Genomic DNA, 18189 nt, shown 5'->3' with positions numbered 1-18189 from the left:
GGACAGGAATCTCGGCATATATATATATATATATATATATGCATATACAATGCTTGAAGTCTCTCTGATTAGAATAAAGGCAAAAGTAAATCAAGAGCTTCGCTGAGTATGAGTATTGTTCATTCGTCCAACCAGTAAATCACCTTGACCACGGGTAAAATATTCTTGACCTTGAACAGCAAACAGAACTCGGCAGAGTTCGCGGTTCGAACAAAGTTGTGGTTAATTTGAGTTACATGAAGAATTGCACGTAGGCCATCGTTGTGGGACGTGGGAACCGAGACCAGAATTCAGCCAGATAAATGCAGAGTCAAACATTAGCAAAATTGGTCCAATTAAGGATAGTGATGCAAGGTCAGTCTAACAGATCTCTCGGGGTAAAGTTCATAAGGAACGCAGCAGGGTTGCCACGATGGCTAATCCAAAAAGCTGATTTGAAATGGACACAAGGAAGTTCCCCCTGGCTGATCTGAATGCAAAATCAGCGAAAAGTCAAGTGGACAAGATTTGATGGTTTATAGGATGACAGATGGGGGAAAGTGATTCACAGAGACATTTCAAAGAAGGCTTAGATAGTTTTGGCTACTATTGAAAAAATCTGAAAATAGGAGGAACTCATGGTGCGGTTTTTGTAGTTGGGTATGTCATTTCTTAGTTCAGATGACTCAGATGAAGGAAGTCCTAAACATATGAACACTAAGTCAACAGAGCCCGGCTTTTGCTATTGAATAACCGGGTAGGTGGTAATTCAGCATGATACTTTTACAGTCAGCGTTGTCAAATGAACGAAATCCTGTGCTCGTCCGACCTGGATTGTCAAACTACCCATTTCGCAGTCCGCAGGACAAGAGTGTTTGATATCACGGATAGATTGAAGGCAGTAACATTGGATTCGTAAGGAAATATGGATGTGAATATCTTGCGGAATTCGAACAATGGATACATAAAAGCATTGCCTAGAAAATACGCAACGCAGAACCCAAAATGTGACTTCTCTTGCAGTTAGAATCGAGTAATTTTAATGGCACTTCAAATCCACTCAACGCGCACCATGATAATTTATGCGTCCTGAGGGTCGGATGAGAAACGGCTATAGATATGGTGTACTGCGTATTGCTTAGTCGTCCAAGTCTGATGTGATCGGCCTGAATAGCAAAAACTAAGTCAGTTTGATGGCATTTTGCACGCAAGATCTCCTTTTCTCTACAATACCCACCGGGTAACATCTCAAAGTTAGACGTAAATCCCCTTGACAATCTCACAATCCCTCACACCACCTTAGTTTGTTGACCGTTATTTGGTCTTTCGGTTACTTCATCTGTTCGAGGTCTGATAATATGATACCGGTTAACTCGAAAGGAAATGAACTAGTGGCAAACAGCTGCTGGACAAGAGGAAAGATTGATCTTGATGATTTCGCCTCTTCCTTGGTTCCGGTTCAGTGTACTCCCGCTTATGAGCACGTGCGCCTAGGATGATGAGGACCAGTTGCCCGCATTTAGCAATCCGTTACACCAATTTATCCACCGATGCGTAACAGGCTTGATGGGCGTATTCCGTAGAATATATTATGTTTGCGTGCTAGACACAGTGAGGCTGGGTTCAATTTATTACCTCGACAGCCGGTAGAATTTAACGCTGACAGTTTCATCTTCTAAGCTGAGGGGACCCTCATGCATACGTTGATGTGAATGCAATAATGATGCCTGAAATTTAGTTATTCGGGTTGTGCCCTCTGTGTCAAAATTTTTACTACCATTAATTCCTAAACCCCTTCAAGTAATATATATTTGAGCAATGTTTTTGTGTAATGTGTTGTTACCGCATTTTGGATCGAATACTCCGCTATACTACTCGCGTCCATCGCTATTAAAATGTGCTTCTCGGAGACCGAGCTTCAGGTTACTGGCCTACCTCGGCGAATAATAACTGAAAAGTCATTGTTCTATTTTCATGGTTATTGTCTGATCTCCCGGCAGTTGAACAGTTGACACAAATTTCCGTCCTGACTTCAAATAGGCAGGTCAAACTGAGAAATATGATAGGGAATGAATTATCTGACGAATTCTATGGATAAACACATGACATCAATTGATACCCTTTCCAATAGAGATAATACTCGCACAAACAATCGTGTGCATATGATTTTCATCGTACCATGGTGTGTGGCACTAATTTCTGTGTTCAAGTATCACACTGTTTTGGGATTAACTTTTCTGATCTTAGCAACAGAATCCCAAATTTCGGGGGAAATATGCAGACATGGATAAGAGAGTACACCACGGGTGGACAGCATGAAGGGCAGTAATAGTGATGTGTGTAAGGTCGGAGAGAATGATGCACCTGAAGTTTACCTGGATGCTAGTCTTCGGGAGATTGATAATTTAACTGGATTATTTCTACCATGCAAACTGAAATCCAGTGTTGTGTCCATGAACAGATGTTCATCTACAAAAGCTGTAGAATTTTGTGGAGGAAAACAGACTGATTTTGGAGAACGAGTTCAGGCAGAGTATAAGGTTGACGTTAACTGGGATACGGCGTCAACCTGATGAGCCCCAAGAAGGGCAAAATCGGTTCTAAGCTGTCGAAGAGTTTTCAGCAACCCGATAAGTAATGTATTACGTCCATAGAATGTATTTTGTTCCTTCGTTTTACAAAGTTGTGCTATTAGAACTACCGGGGAATATATAGACCCTTTAGTTAACAACTGATCGGGCCTTTTGTCTTGTAATTAGGGATGTACTCTGTTCGGCATTTCATGCTACGTATGATCTAACTTGCCGAACATTGTAAAGTGCACTCTGTTCCCAATGGCAAATTGATGGTGGTCTCGAAATTACCTAAGCTAGTGGAGTAAGAATCGATGAGGATAAAGGCGGTCTCTCAACCCTTTTCTTTGATCCCATATCATGGCCCACTTGTGGTATACTTCATTATTATTCATAACTTCTTACAGCAGGATTAAAATGGTTTTGTTGATGGGATGTGTACTGTTCGGTGGAAAAAATTAAGGTCCATTGAAAAGGTACGTTCTTCAATGTTGATTGACAACATTCACGCCAAGGAAAGAAAATGCGATGGATCGGTAGGTTGGATAAAACGATTCGTAGATATCATATACTCGTATGGTGGTCGGGTTACAGCAGTCCACCAACACCCAAATACATGAACAAAACCTACAACCCTCCGAAATCTGTAGAAGAACGATGAGAAATAAACAATTCACGTTCCCGTGCTTTGGTCATCACGAGACAGCAAGAGTCCGAATGAACGCTTGAAGTTGAATATGAACTCGGAGCTCAACGTAGGCCTGTGAAAGTGCACTTTTGGTTGATTTCCCATGTTTTGACAAAATAACAGCAAATACAACTGGCTATAATACTTATAAGACTCCCTTTGCTATCGAGAAATTAGGTTCCTGCTCATGAATGGCCAAGATACTTGGTTTGCTGACTACGTTGAAAAGATATCCTTATGAAATTTTGTGCCTAATCAGGGCAGCATTTTGATCGTATTTTGTGTCTCATAGGTAACTCACATTGTCAAGATATTTGTCATTTTGGTGTCACTGTCAGAGTACTGCAGGTGTCAGCTGGCGTTTGTTTCTTTGAATTTATTTACACTGTGCTTCCCTATAAACAAGCCGATGGATATTTGCAATGCACTATTAATAAGGTTTCTGGGAATTCGTCGACAGCCCACGACCGGTTTCACCCTCCTTGGGGCTCACCAGGTAGGTAGTTTCCGTTAATTTATGTTCTACTTGGAACCAAATGGCACGAAATTAGCGAAACACATTCATCTGTAAAATAATTTGGTTTTTCGAGAGATTCAGCTGGGTTCCAGGTGAGTCCCTCGAAAAACCAAATTGGTTTGCAAGTGAGTGTATTTCGCTAAAGGTGATGGATAGTTCGCCTATCTAGCTATTGGTAACGGGGTGTTGTGTGGGAAGCATTGCTGATGTCTGCGGTGGGGTGTACATTTATGCCATGTTAAGATCAGCTGACGAGCAGTAAGGCTAAAGCGAGTGGGATCTGTGTGTCACTGGACAGTCACAAACAGTGAGCATGGGACCGAATATGGCATGCGCAACCTTTTAACACCGGGCGGGGGATCAGATGGATAAATAAACCACCTGAACCTGATTGCAAGTCATTGTAGAATAGTGAATGACTCTTGGACGAGAGACAGCGATAGCAGATGTCCAGTGTGAGAGTGTTGTTAAGGGGACTTGCTGAGATTGAAAGTTGCTAGCAAAAGTTGATTATCACGAAATTTTGCGCTTGCATTTCTTCATCTGGCCAAATACGACAAATACCGGTATTTTTTCGAAGTTGACACTGCTCGTCCTAGTAACCGCGGCCGGTTCAAAGACCTAATGATTTTCTCAGGTAAGTTACTCACGTTCTATATTTGCCCATAAAAGTCAATACAGCCGTAAGACACTTTCACACAAAAACTGACGTGGCTTTTGCTTGGTTAACTATAGTCTTCACCACTTAGTTCCACCGCTTATCGCAGTGCCCCAAGTTTTTCTAGAAGGAAGGGCTTGAGTTATGCCTAAGGATCGCTCATTTCCATTCCGTACTTTTACTTTCAAGACTCCCAGCAGCAATTCCACAATTGATATCAGTTTTCATGTTCCAAAATTATAGCAAAGTTTTTTGTACCTCAAGAGGAAGGTGTGGCACTACAAGAATTCTAGAAGGTTACTTTCAGAGTTATGGAGATTTTCACAATTGTTTTCGGACTTTTCTTGCGTATCTTACAGAATAGACTTTTGAACATGAGTTCCCGTCTCATCACCACAAGTGTGGATCAAAGAGATTTGGTTTTCATTGTTGAAAAATATCAGGAGTCGGTATATGAATCCTCAATCTTCTATTTGTGCACTCTTGCATTGTTCATCTCATTACCCTTAGTCCACGCCGGCAAACATCGAAGCTTTTCCCATTAGGTGCAGTTGAATTTCATATCAGCATGATGCCGCACTTGGCAAGATGGAAATTACCACCTCTAATTTATCATGACGTCTTTCATGCATGAGGTTTATTACTTCCCATGTATACGGGTCATGTTTTGGTGATTGAAAGATTGGGTTAGCTGGGTATGATTGGATTTAGGTCTGAAGAGCAGATGTGTGTTGATGCGAGTCTTGCCCGTGTCATAGATTTTGGTCGCGTGCACACATGTTTTACTTGGTCGTGGGGCTTGATGAAACCTGGTTAGTCGATTGTCAAGGGTACCCGGATATTTCAAGGTTTAGAGGTCATCACGCCAATCACTTGACTAGGTAAGCGGGTGGTTGAACGGGGGCAACCACGTGGAGACTGTTGCAAAGATCCGTGTGACTGATTAGATTCAGGTCCACCACTTTCTACGGTTGCACACACTATGGACGCTGTGATTGAACTACCATACACCCATCAAAACCATCACACGGAAACTGGCTGTTTCCAAGGCTCTGTCCACGCTATCCTACAGGATTGGAAAGAGCCGTTAAAAACAGTTTGTGGGAAAAGTAGCCTGAGCTAACCAGGGTTCGGATCTTAGTCGTAAATAATGTAAGACGTAGGAGATCATTCCATGTGTTAGATAGCCTGACCAGATAGAAAATAGTGTTTTAAAGAACGACTTCTTGATTATCATTCCATGGGATTGGTTGACACGGTTCATGAAATATCTGGTCCGATTTTTTCTCGTCGGTTTTCTGGTCTTTGTGACTTTTCCAGAAATTATTGAGCATTCACCATGCTGGAGTGAAGAGGACATGTTAGATGTAAGTTCCAAGTTCCACATTCTTAACATTCACAATAGTATGCTTAAAAAACATCCATATGTAGCCAAAATACAGGTGACTGAAATTCGATTTGGCGAATGTTTCTGAGGTAATTGAAACGCAAGAGTTAATTTACTGGATCAAACGGTAATGTCGCCCTATCCTTCTACAGAGATAGCTAAAAACTCTGGTGAACTTTCAGTACATTTGGATTCATTCGCTTTTTTGGGTAGTTGCGTTGACCGAACTCATAAGGACGCATGCATCAGGAGTCGTTGCTATGCACCTTCAGGAGAGTTTTACACATTCATCCTATAATCATCATCATCATCATCGACAGCATGACATCAGTGTTCAACACCGATGCTTCACTGCCATAATTCAATCATCCTATAAGTGGAGTCATTATATTCTATAAAGTCGACAAGAGCATTTCAGCTGGTTGACTCCTTATTGATTATGCTATCCTGGGGAGAGCTGACGATATAATTCCGCCAACCAATGATGCGTCTACGGATGTATTCAGTTACTCAACCCAAACTCATTTTCCAACATTCACATCGAGCTGCCTGCATTGTGTCATCATACTGAACCTCGATTCGCTTTGTCGATGGTTAAGTTTCGGGTCGCCAAGTCACAAGGAATTCTAAAGTTAGCGTTACTCTAATGTAGATGACTGTCAGAATAGCTAGGAAAGTGATGAGCCCATGGTAAGCCGAATTTCTAATCAAATTTTAATTTCATCTTCTTCGAGCTTCCAAACTTTCTCAGTTTGGTTTGAGTGTGAAAAAGCAAGAACATTTTTTATTGATGTCGGTAAAGACCGCGTTTGAGATTAAGCACACATGCTGACGATGTTTGGGACAGGAGTGTGCACACCTGGTCAGAAAATCAACATCTCCTGCCTCCATGCACCAGAATTCGAAGCCCTTATTTGCCTAATTTGCTACATGCATTCAACTTGAAAAGCATTCTTTACAAAAATATGGAGCATTTTGCGGTTGGAAATTCTTTGAAAATCATGCCATGAACATGCTCACCATCTACGTCTAAAAGCTATTATAGCTCAGACTGTCCCCTTTTATGGTTTTGTGTATTTTTTCGGTTTTTGTGTGTCTTCAAGGCCGGTTAGGACATCAGTGACATGGAAACATGTGCACGCACATTAGTCATTCATTTACAAGAGGAAGTACGAGAAATATGATTAAAGTACTCAGGTAGCACATGCAGTAGCTGGACCGTGAGTGTGGCAGTTTGTGGTGAGTATGGGATAAAAATTAGGTGAGATGTGGAATGATAAAGGGTAGACAGGCTACGAAAATGCGTCGTTCGTATTCGCGCATTCCTCACGCCACCAAAATGGAGCTGGTAGACTTTACTTTGTTGGGGCTCATGAGCGTAGTTGTGGCAAACTGCTAACAGAAGAAATGCCTTTAGAAAACTTTCAAGAACAACGGCGCTCACCAAAATTCCCATAAGGGGTATGATGTCAACTGTTTTCGGAACGAAACTAAGTCTCTCTGAGGACGTCGGGCTTGGCAGTACTCTATGTAGGGATGCAAAAATCCAGGATTGGGCCACTTGGCTCGGCTGTTTTATGCGTTTATTTTCTAGGCTAATGTTTCCGGAAGGACTAGCTCATACATATTTCAGACCTTACGAATTGGAATAGCATGGTTAATACTTTCCACCTTCAGGATTTAGCTCGCTGTTGTTTCCGCTTTGACCACTGATCTAAACCTAACGGGACCTTCCCAACAAAAGCAGTAGAAAAATAAACAGAATGTTTCGACGTCCCTGTGATCCAAAGAACGTTCAGTAATTGTTTAAAAGCGCTTAATTAAGCGCTTTGTCCTCTATGGCGGAAAATTCAGAAGAGCTGTTCAGCTGTCTTCCAATATCTGGGATTATCAGTTGTGCACATCTCACTATCCTCCGCAAGGTCGCTGAGATCAAAATTTTCCCTACGAGTACAAATATAACCCATTTTCTTTGAGGACGGGTTACTCAACAAGATGGTTATCCTGGAAGGCCCGTGTGACATGTGAGGTGCTTCTTCCTTTGGGCCGATTAGCTGGGTTATTTACGTTTCTTGCCGAAACGTAAAAACCACGCTTCCTCCTTGTAGATAATAATCTTAGGATGGAAGGTGGGTAGTTTAGTACGAATTTTAAGTATGTTGAAAACATGTCGGTGCTTGTAATAGTTCAACCTGTCATTTCAACCAGACTGTTTGCAATTATACCGAAAAAGACGAATTTCTGACAGTTCTTGAAGACTATTAGTGATAACTTATTTAAAGGTGTGATGGACAAATACTAACCACTCTCACAATTCACAGCAACCTTATGAGTAGTGCATTACAAATATATACATGTATCGCGATATCTCGAATGTCGTAGTGACTGAAAAATCAGGCGGCCTGGTGCAGCACATTCAGTTGCCTGGAAACATCACAAACGAGAGATTCAGCTGGGTTCCAGGTGAGTCTCTCGTAAAACCACCCACACTAAACATCAAGCCCTTTTCAACATTGATCTAGTTGGCTAACCGAAACAGATCTTGCTAATTGGTTCTCGGTCTGCCTCAAACTAAACTGACAAACTACTCACTCGAACCCGGCTATAAACTCACCGACTGCTTACCAAAAATTCTGAAACGATTATTTCTCATCTTCAAATTTCACCAAAGTTTTTTAAGCTTCTTGCTGCTTCCTAAGAGTGTAAAATCGGCTGAAAGTGGCATGACTGGTAACTGAAAGATATCAAATTTATTTAATTATTCATTTTGTCACTTGGAGTACTATTGTGGTTGTTTATCGGTGTTGTCGTGTGGGGCCATGACCAATTAATATGGACAATTCGAATTAGCTTCTTATAGAAACTCTAGCCAGACAGACCAAGCTTTTCAGCTTGTCAGTTCACCAGGCCAGGATGATGGCCAACGTGGACACAGCCCTGACAACACCACAATAGACCGGAAGGAGCAAAACCGTCAACATCACTTTGGATCTGATAGGAGGTGATAGCTTTTCCTGTCTAAGCTTCCAGTTGTCCAAAGGTTTGTCCAGCAATATTTAATTAGAAAGGTAGACCGATAGGCTCGGCGCTCGTCTGAGTTAGGTATCTGTATGCAAAAATTTCAAGGCCAGTGGAAAAGCTGTAATCTAGTTTTGAACAGTGTGTAAATCAGCTGTTTAAGTCTGCTGAAACATGGATGATGTCAACTTTAGTAAAGGCGTCTAAAGACATTCGGAAGTCATGCTTGACCGGTAAATTCAGTGAAGTTTAGATCGGTAGTTGTTCAGATGGCTGTTAACCTGTTCACGAAACTTGGTAACTAGATTGGTGAGGAAGTTTTTCGAACTGAGTGCCAACTTGGACAAAAAGATCAACAAAGCACTTCGTCAGCAACTGATAAAGCACCCCTGCCATCAATGTATTTAGACATATTTCCAGCATCCCCCCCCCCTGGAAGGAGGGTGATCATCTTGTCACACGATATGATGACACGGCAAACAGTCCTGTTAAAAGTGTCGTTATGTCTGTTGGAACAGTTATTCAGAAGAAAAGTTCATAATATCAGCCACTACCAGAAAACAAGCCCTCCGATTTCCGACAAAGTTGGCGTAGATCAAACGGAAAGCCCCGTTTTTTAAACTCGGTACCCACCGGCGAAACTGTCTCAAGGGAGAGTAAATAGGAGGTGGATTAGGGAAATGTGAATTGCGCATGTACATTTTAATTGCCTCCACTAAGGTAGCCGTTTGACTCAGTTGGGTGCCAAGCACTCTGAAGCAACAGTAGGTTTATCAATTGTGATGTCGCCTGATTAAGGTCACGTGCACATCTATTGTTTTTTAGTGACTCATATCAAATGAATCTTGAATTCTGTTTAGACATAATACACTATTCATAAGGTTGTTGAAAATTCTTCGACAGCTCACGACCCTTCTTGAGGCTCACCAACCTTGTGTACTACTTGAACCCAAAACTGCACGAAATTAGCGAAGTACACTCAGTTGCGAACAAATTTGGTCTCTCGCAAAACCAAATTTGTTTGCAAGTGAGTGTATTTCGTTCGATTCTGTTTCTTTATTCTTGATTCACTTGCCTGTATGTGGAATTCTTAGACGGGATCACGGAACCATTCAGTGTTAACAGCTTGTGATAAGTTAGTTTCAAGGTAGACTCAAGTTTAGAATTATCTTACAGTGGTGGTGCTACAAAATATGTGCAACCCGGATGAGCTTGGGTAGATGCCAGATCGTTTGTTATGCTCGGCACAGACCTCTGTTTTTCAGTCGAGGAGATATCATCATTGACTTTGCCGGGAATCACCAAATGTGAATCGGGCGTTGGCGATGCCTCCTAGAGTGGTGAAAAAACATTTGCAATGTGGTTCCTAAGCTAAAATAAAAAATAAATAATAATCGTTCAGCTGTAGCGCCCTTTCGGTGCCTAGCCGCCATGCCACCCGAAGGAAGCACGAGGGCTGGGATACTGTCAGGTTGCCCAAGCCTAGACAGGGGAAGTCCAGTGGCGAAGTTCCTAAGCTAACCAACCAACCCGCTAATCAAAAGCCTTCTATTCTGGTTCAGTGTGTAGGAGAGTGACACTTCTGCAAATTTCAAGTGTAAATAGACCACGGTCCTCGTAAAACCGGTTGGCGGATTCCGGTGTTGTCAAGGTTTGCCCAGTACAACTAAGCACAATAAAGCTGTTTACACGGACCTGCAGAAATCCTGAAAGTCAGGTTATGATATAAGGCTATTTCAGTTTGACTCATTAAGCGTAGATAGTGAAGCGCTGTGTTGTAACGCAAAATCGGAAAACGTGTGTGACACCCTACGGTGAGTTGATTTGGACTCAAGCATCTCAACGCTTTCAGTTTCCGCTCCCATTTTTATCGGCCTAGGTATCAGAAAATAACGTAACTAACAATCCTAATGTATTCAATCATTTGTATTTCTTAAAAAAGGAGATTTGGTTTGCTGAGTAACCAAATCAACAGATCAACATTAGTCCATTTCAGCGCAGGATAGCTTCTAGAATTTCCTTGTCAATTTTCTCGGTATTTCCCCCTGGGATACACATAAAAGGATTTGATTGGATTTTACCTCAAAGAACCGATTGTGTAATCAGATTTACGAGCAAGTGGGCAGAGTGTTTTGTCCCACTAAAAGAAATCAAATTGCACATGCACGCAAATGGGTCCTTTGATCTTTGCTCCTCAGCCAAATGTTTCTACCAGGCGTACTTTACGCGAAAATCTATTGTCTATCAACATTTACCCACACGTAAAAAAGGGTCCTTTTAGCCTCTGAAATCAGATTGTGGTAGTCTTAAACCAGATTTGTCAAAATACGAACCATTCATCCGTTGGGTTCCGTGCAATACAATCCTAAGCGTAAATAACTTCCATCCGAAACGCCCAAAAGAAATTGCCGATTGTAATAGTTCTTAGTTATTTACAGTGCGTGTATACGGGATTCAACGATTATAAATTTTTCAGCTAAGTCTGTTCGCGATGAGCATTTCATGAGACTCCTATTACGGTGAAGGAAAAGTCACATCTTATGTACTGCATCATGCTCACTTGTGGGCAAAACAGCCTCCACACAGGCCTCATTTGTAACCTTGACCTGATCAAACGCTGAATGGATGAAAGGGGCCGACCGAAGTTTGTTCATTCAGAACAACATACGATATTCAAGTTATCACTGAAAGCAACCTTCTATTTACCTATTCTGTGAAATATCAGTATATGTATCTGGCTCACTGTTTTTTCGAAACTATTTGTCACTCCCCAAAAATACCAGGGTTTCAACTCTCAAGAAGTCAATAGGGGGCAGACGAGTAATTGCGAGCGTATACATTGACCATCCCTGCAGGTGTGGTGCATATTTTGATATAGATGCAAGCCTGTGAACCAGTAACCGCCAATCGGGAAGACGAGTGTTTTTTATACAGACCCACTGGCTATCCAGAGGGAAGAAGCACTAACGAGTGTCCACAAAGAGGCACCGAATTCGGAAACTCTATCGCTGACATGCACCATGACAAACGCTCTTACGGCAGCTAAATGTACGTGGAAATTCCAGCGTAAATAAAGGAATAGGTTGAAAACACACTGCAACGTTCCGGTAAGCAGTAAGTCCCAGAGATATACTTGACACGTATTCGGATTATGGGATCCAACTAACAAAGTTGACAAACAAGAAACGGGACAACAATTATTGTTAAGTGGGTGAGTATCCTTTAGTCTCTTTGGAGATGGCCCAACCACGTAATTGCATCTCTAGTACAAGGGTTTAAAATGAAAAATATACCAAAAAATCACGTACCCAGAGAAAAATTCACCTAGAGGGGTGTGTTTTCCAGGACCTGGATGACTAGGTCTGTATCCACGGTTAAGTCATAATCCAGGGTTAACCTTGAAGTAATCTGAGAAATGGCTTTGTTTGACGTCATTAGACGTGGCTTAACTAAAGGTCCATCAGTCAAGCAGCGGTTGAATACCAACCATGGTTGACTTTGCGTGTGCCTGATGATTCGGATGTGACTAGGACCAACTTGTGTTCGGAATTTTAAAATGAAAACAGATGTTTCGAATGAAGCCTTGGTTTTTAGTAAAAAGGTGTGACGATGGTAGTTCGTAAGAGGGAGTGACTTCATTGCTTGAAAGCACAGCACTGACACAGAAGCTTCCACTAGATAGGGGATTAAGCTGAATTAACTGCGCACCTGTTAAGCGCATAATAACTTATCCTGTTGTCAACAACATAACATAGGACAGCTCCAGTGGACAACTGATTAGACGTGACTACTCTGGGAGTTGCATTGATTGTGCTTCTTCAGTATTGTGGATTGTTTTGGTTCCATACGAAGACTTTATTAATATATCCTGTCACGTCTACTCTGAATACTGTTGTAAAATAGTGAACGAAATGGGCTGCAATCACTAGGAACGTTATTTACTCAGCTGATTCTGTAGTTACAGAATCCAGGAACCTATCATACACTAAAGCTTAGGTCCAAAGATCCTGAACGACATTTATAAGCTGAAGGCGTTTATAAACTGCCCGAATCTGATCTCGGATCCATTCAAAGGCGGAAAATGCTGCATTTCAAACATTCCTTAGATTCAGAGTAGCTCGGTGAACAGTCGAACAGCATAAGGTTGCAATATAATCTCAGCCTCGTCATTCTTGTAGTCTAGTGATCTTGTTTGCAACCACAGGCATATTCTTATCCATTATGTGGGATCACATTTTAGAGCCCTGGATTACTAGCGAGGTTTTCTCCCAACGCATCAAATCTACTTCAATTCGTTTTCTGCCCTTGTTCCACAGCATTGGAACATACTACTAGTTTAGGTTGATAGTACATATCAGTCATTCACTCCATGTCATTCAAGCCCAGTTATAAAGGACAGGATGATAAATAATTTGCTCCGCTGTTTAATACACTATAACGCCTAATTACATGATTCAGTGGTCGTCGTTCGCTTTACAGTAAGTAGTGAATGAACATGTACTTATGGTGGCGCTGAAAGAAAACGTCGCTGTTTTACTGCTTCATCCAACTACACTCTGCTACCTTTACCACTGAAAATCATGTTTGAAACGATTCGAAACACTTGCGAGGAAGCTAACGAACCTCTTAATTGTTATGACGACGAACGCAACTTTGCTTCCAATTTTTATATCGAGAGAAAGCTGCAACTGCCATTTAAACGAAGCTCACAGACAAGCTTATGTGGTGGATGGAGCATCGCATTCTGTTAAAAATAAGATGTAATTAGTTCTGAAGCGGTGAACTGGTAGACACGCAAGCACACAACCTGCAACCTTCAGTTGATGTACATACATATGGCGGTTTGTTCATTCGCATTCAAGTGATGGCCCGATAACTGAACTATGCCTGGTGAATACCCGTGGGACGTTGAAACAACATCACAGACCTTCAAACATCGGTTTTTATTCGATTGGAAAGAAAATCGGTTTGGGAGTTGTTGTTCTGGTGGTGGTGCTGAAATGCCATGCCAAAAAGATGATTTGAGTAAGTCGATCCACCGATTGAGGTTATCTTATCCGTGCAGACTTAACTGATACACACACAGTGGAAACCGATTGGCGGAAAGGAGACAGAGTCGAGATAGAAGTAGGGGGTGTGTGACCGATGATTTGGCTGAGGACGACGGACTATGAAAATGGGGGAAGGGAGCCGGTGTTGTTTCAACAGTTTCTTTAATGACTTAAAACTCATCATTCGATTTATGAGGCACGGAGTCGAGTGCTTCTGGTGAGTTTGTTCGTCAACGTTGTTGAAATAAAATAACGCTAACTGATGGATTAACAGATAAGAGACGATTATATGTGTTATAAAGTTAAATAAGGACTACAGATGCTTGTAAAACAGATTGGTTGGCTCGAGTACCAGCAATAAAACTTCCGATAGTTAATGGTTGATTACGGTAGCTTTTAAATTGCATTACACCATATAACAGCGCGTGCGCAAAGCGAAAGCACGCTTGGATTTTGCCGTGAGTGGAGATGGCTTTGGTAACTAATAAAACTCCAAGCATGTTATAGTTTATCAGGATAGACTAGATGAAATTTGTTTACCCTGAGAGCTGGTTCTACAGGCTGAGTTATAAAAGAAAAAAGTATTTTTGGCGGAGTTTTGGCTAATATTTTCAGTAATCCTTTCTCTGTGAGTGATAAGCGCTGTGTAGTACTACACAAAATAGAAAGTCTGTCGAAGAATAAAACCGGACAACGACTACTCAGCAGTTCTCATCAACCTGAGAAACAGGGTAACACTTGTACAGAACATTTGGTATATGATTGGTATAAACGAGAAATTCGGCTGTTACAACGATAAAGATGAGGTTCACGCCTGTCTATCAATGGGCTTTCGACAATTCTGTACACTATGTTTTGTCAAGTAAAACAGTTGCAGGTCCTAAACCATGTGACTATGACACCAGTCTCAGTTTTTCCTCTCTTTCAGTTTACCCTTAAATGCCATCTTAACAGCACTCACATCCACGTCTTGCCGTAGATGATGGCGTGGGATATCAATGCCTGGAGGGTATTCCTACTCCAGTGAAAATTACCCTCGATCAACGCCCACCAACTCTGCAACTTGGTGACTTTGTGCCTCGAAGATGTGTCTGATTTTGAAAGTTTTGGCTACAAGAAGCCAAAAGGTCGCTCACGATTAAAGGATTCGGAAATCTGAATATGCACTTTGAGACAAACATCTGTGATGTAGCAGGTGTAACTGACTCATATTCATATACAGGTACCTAATCTGTTGTTTAATATTGCAGCGCATTATTCACGCCTTCCTATACCTGGGTGACAAGATGGCACCACTGCTCGTAAATTTCCGTCAGTGAGCTCAAGACATGGTGCCTTTTGTACCGTGCTTTTGTGGTGTCCTGTAAACCCGTTGTAAACACTGTGCATCGGTTCTCAAAATAGCCCTGATTAATCCAAGCTTTAAAATGAATGATATTGGAGTGAATCAGAAACAACAGAATATACAATTCGACTGGCAGCTGGTCTCACCTCTGTTGCAGTCCATCTGTCGAGTCAACCCAAAAGAACGCGCAAAATAATCGTTTAACCTCATGATGGAAGGACACCGGAGTGACGAAATTAGATACATCAAAACGCCAGATTACACGTGAGGTGAGCAGAGCTAGTGAAGTTTGGGTTCTTCCATGGATAAACATGTTGCTGCAAAACCTGGTCTGTAGTTCCAGTTATGGAACTGTCTCTTCAAGATGCTCAAGTACAACACAGGCTTGGAGATTTCTCCAGGAGTTTTCGTCTTGACGATCGCCTCACCTAACGTCGCTCTTTTTAGGGTAGTGTGCCTCAAAACCACACCACAGAACTTCATTAAATCCTAGCCTCAGAAGGAAAGTCTCAATACTTTTCAGATTCCCGAATTAGACTCCAACAAGTTCTGACTGGAGAACACAGGTAGAGCTGTGGCAGAGTTTTTTGCCATCATCGGTCCGTGAACTCTATAAAGCTGACTCGAACGCACCAGCACTTATTCTCAAACCAGTTAAAACCACACGCGATGAAATTTGGAAATTAGATACAATTTTCCTGTCACCTGAGCGGGTTGGGGCACGGGGCTACAAACTGCACAAAAACGAAACGTCACGTCCAAATTGTTACCGTTTCAGTGTAGTAAAATTCGCTTTTATCGGGCAGGATATTGCTAATTCTACCAGAACGACGCACGTCTAGAGTACGTGTGCGTCTCTACACACGTATGTACCTTGCCGTAATCCTTACCTATTGCCTTTCTTCACAATTCACCAGCCAACATCCATTAGGTTTGGGAGCCCCGAATAAGGTTTCAGTGGCTTTACCAAAGTTTTTTCGTCCCATCAAGTTGTCCCAGCTTTCCGTAGATATTCTGCAAGTTTTACATCTCGCGGCTGAATAGCATAAAACAATTGTGACATCTTTTTGTCCAAACAATATACATAAATGAATCTTGAGACACTCTATGATATGGAAATACATTATATCGATCTATTCAAAGAAATACTTGCTGCCTGAGCACATGACTCCCAAATCTAGAGTACCGTCATCGGAGTACTGATTTTCGTGAAGTGCCACCCCACAGTGGTGCTCCTTCTCCACGATGTGACAAACTAGAAGTAAGCGGTTTATCTGCTCGAGTAACCACGTTGTCTGCAGTCGCTCCTTCGTTATGCAGGTTAGATAAACCGAAAAGTTTGTATATTCCTCCAGTATACCTTTGGAAAGACTAATTATCTCCCAAGAAAATTATTTTTTGCAGATATTCTGAACTCTACTTAACATGGCCTTTTGGTCGGCGTGTCTTTTAAGTGCTTTCTTTTCAGTTAACAAGGTCAATCAAATGTCAGATTATTGGCCTACTGACAGTATTCTCAAGTGTTCGTTGATTTTGCAAACGACGCTTCGCTACAAGACGTTGGTGGTTCCCATTTTAGGTGAGGGAATGGTCGAGAAAAGACGTTTATTTTGGCGACACTACTGAGTTAGCGAATATACACTCATCTGTAAACTAATTTGGTTCATTCGAGAGACTCACCTGGAACCCAGCTGAATCTCTCGTTTATGATGTTCTCAGGCAACTGAATGTGCTGCACCAGGCCGCCTCATGTTTCAGTCGCTACGATATTTGAACTATCGCGATACATGTATATTTGTAATGTACTACTCATAAGGTTGCTGAAAATCCATCGACAGCCCACGACCGGTCGTGGCTGTCGATGGATTTTCAGCAACCTTTTGAGTAGTACATTACAAATATACACTACTGAGTTCTTTTCAGTGGAAAAATGGTGATTTTCCCCAGAGAGTTGGCCAGATGACCAGGTTGTGCGTATATGTAGCATAAACCATTCCAAAGTACATTATGAACAGGGGGAATCCTCAAGTGGTACCGAGTTAAATCAACCTATTCATCAGAACCTCTTGAGATTTGCCAACCCCCAGTGCGATGATAACTATTGCCAAAAGATTTATGAACTTATCTTTCGCATGTTTGACGTTCAATTATGTGCAAAACGTGGTTGACGGCACTTAGATTGACAGTGGATGGATGGCATGGAAAAATGGGCATAGAAAGCACTCTTCATACTGTTACCTCAAGTGTTCCATGAAAGTACTGATCATTTTCCCCATGTAGAAATTTAGAGAATCCTCTTCAGCAGCTACCACTCAATGTACCGAAAACAAACCAGACGGGAAGCGAACCTCAATAGGGGCGGAGAATAAGTCTCCCGGGGCGTCGGCACTTCAATCGACCCACACGAGATGTAAACACATGGTTGCATTAGGTTGGTTAGTAACAATTCCTGTGCATAAACTTGATTGATACCAAAATTCCACACTGATGCGCGTAGTCATATTGTTATCCTGCTCAAAAACGTGCCACAGTTTCCATAGACAACATTTTTCAGGATTAACTAGCAATGAAAAGCCAATGTTGCTTCATGCACTGTTAACCGCGCGGTTCAGCCTCACTGCACACTAATCAGTGTACCGATAAATCCATGTTTCACTGGACAACTGCGCGAACACTGGAGATGTCATAGTGGAGCGAAGTAGGACATTGGACTTGATGATGAGTGGGTACAAATTCGTTTACACAGACCATGCAGTTTTGTTGTTTGTGCATGTCTAACTCAACTGCTAGGTAAAGACAAGCCTGTTCAGTGGTTTTGAGCAGAATAGGCAATACAATGTTGTGTTTTCTGTTCCATGCACGCACACGGGTCGCCGAAATCCAGTCACAGAAGTAGAAGATCACCCGTGCATGACTGTCAAACTTTGTTACACTACATACACTCCCCGACTACTAGCTGGGGTTCGTGAATCT

At 41.9% G+C, this 18189-nt stretch overlaps 1 protein-coding gene across 1 annotated transcript; it reads left to right on the top strand.

Annotated features, from left to right (window-relative positions):
- Positions 1 to 8156: 8156 nt before the first annotated feature.
- Positions 8157 to 17031, top strand: T265_02656 (hypothetical protein; the record flags this gene model as incomplete). The annotated part of the gene is made up of 4 exons (XM_009166958.1): positions 8157 to 8265; positions 8710 to 8803; positions 10229 to 10385; positions 16936 to 17031. The coding sequence occupies 4 exons, from the start codon at positions 8157 to 8159 to the stop codon at positions 17029 to 17031; spliced, it is 456 nt and encodes a 151-aa protein (XP_009165222.1).
- Between the last annotated feature and the right edge of the window lie 1158 nt (positions 17032 to 18189).

The sequence above is a fragment of the Opisthorchis viverrini genome (assembly GCF_000715545.1).
Source record: "Opisthorchis viverrini unplaced genomic scaffold opera_v5_34, whole genome shotgun sequence".
In the NCBI taxonomy this organism is placed as follows: Eukaryota; Metazoa; Platyhelminthes; class Trematoda; order Opisthorchiida; family Opisthorchiidae; genus Opisthorchis; species Opisthorchis viverrini.
This window is presented reverse-complemented; position numbering and strand designations above follow the sequence as displayed.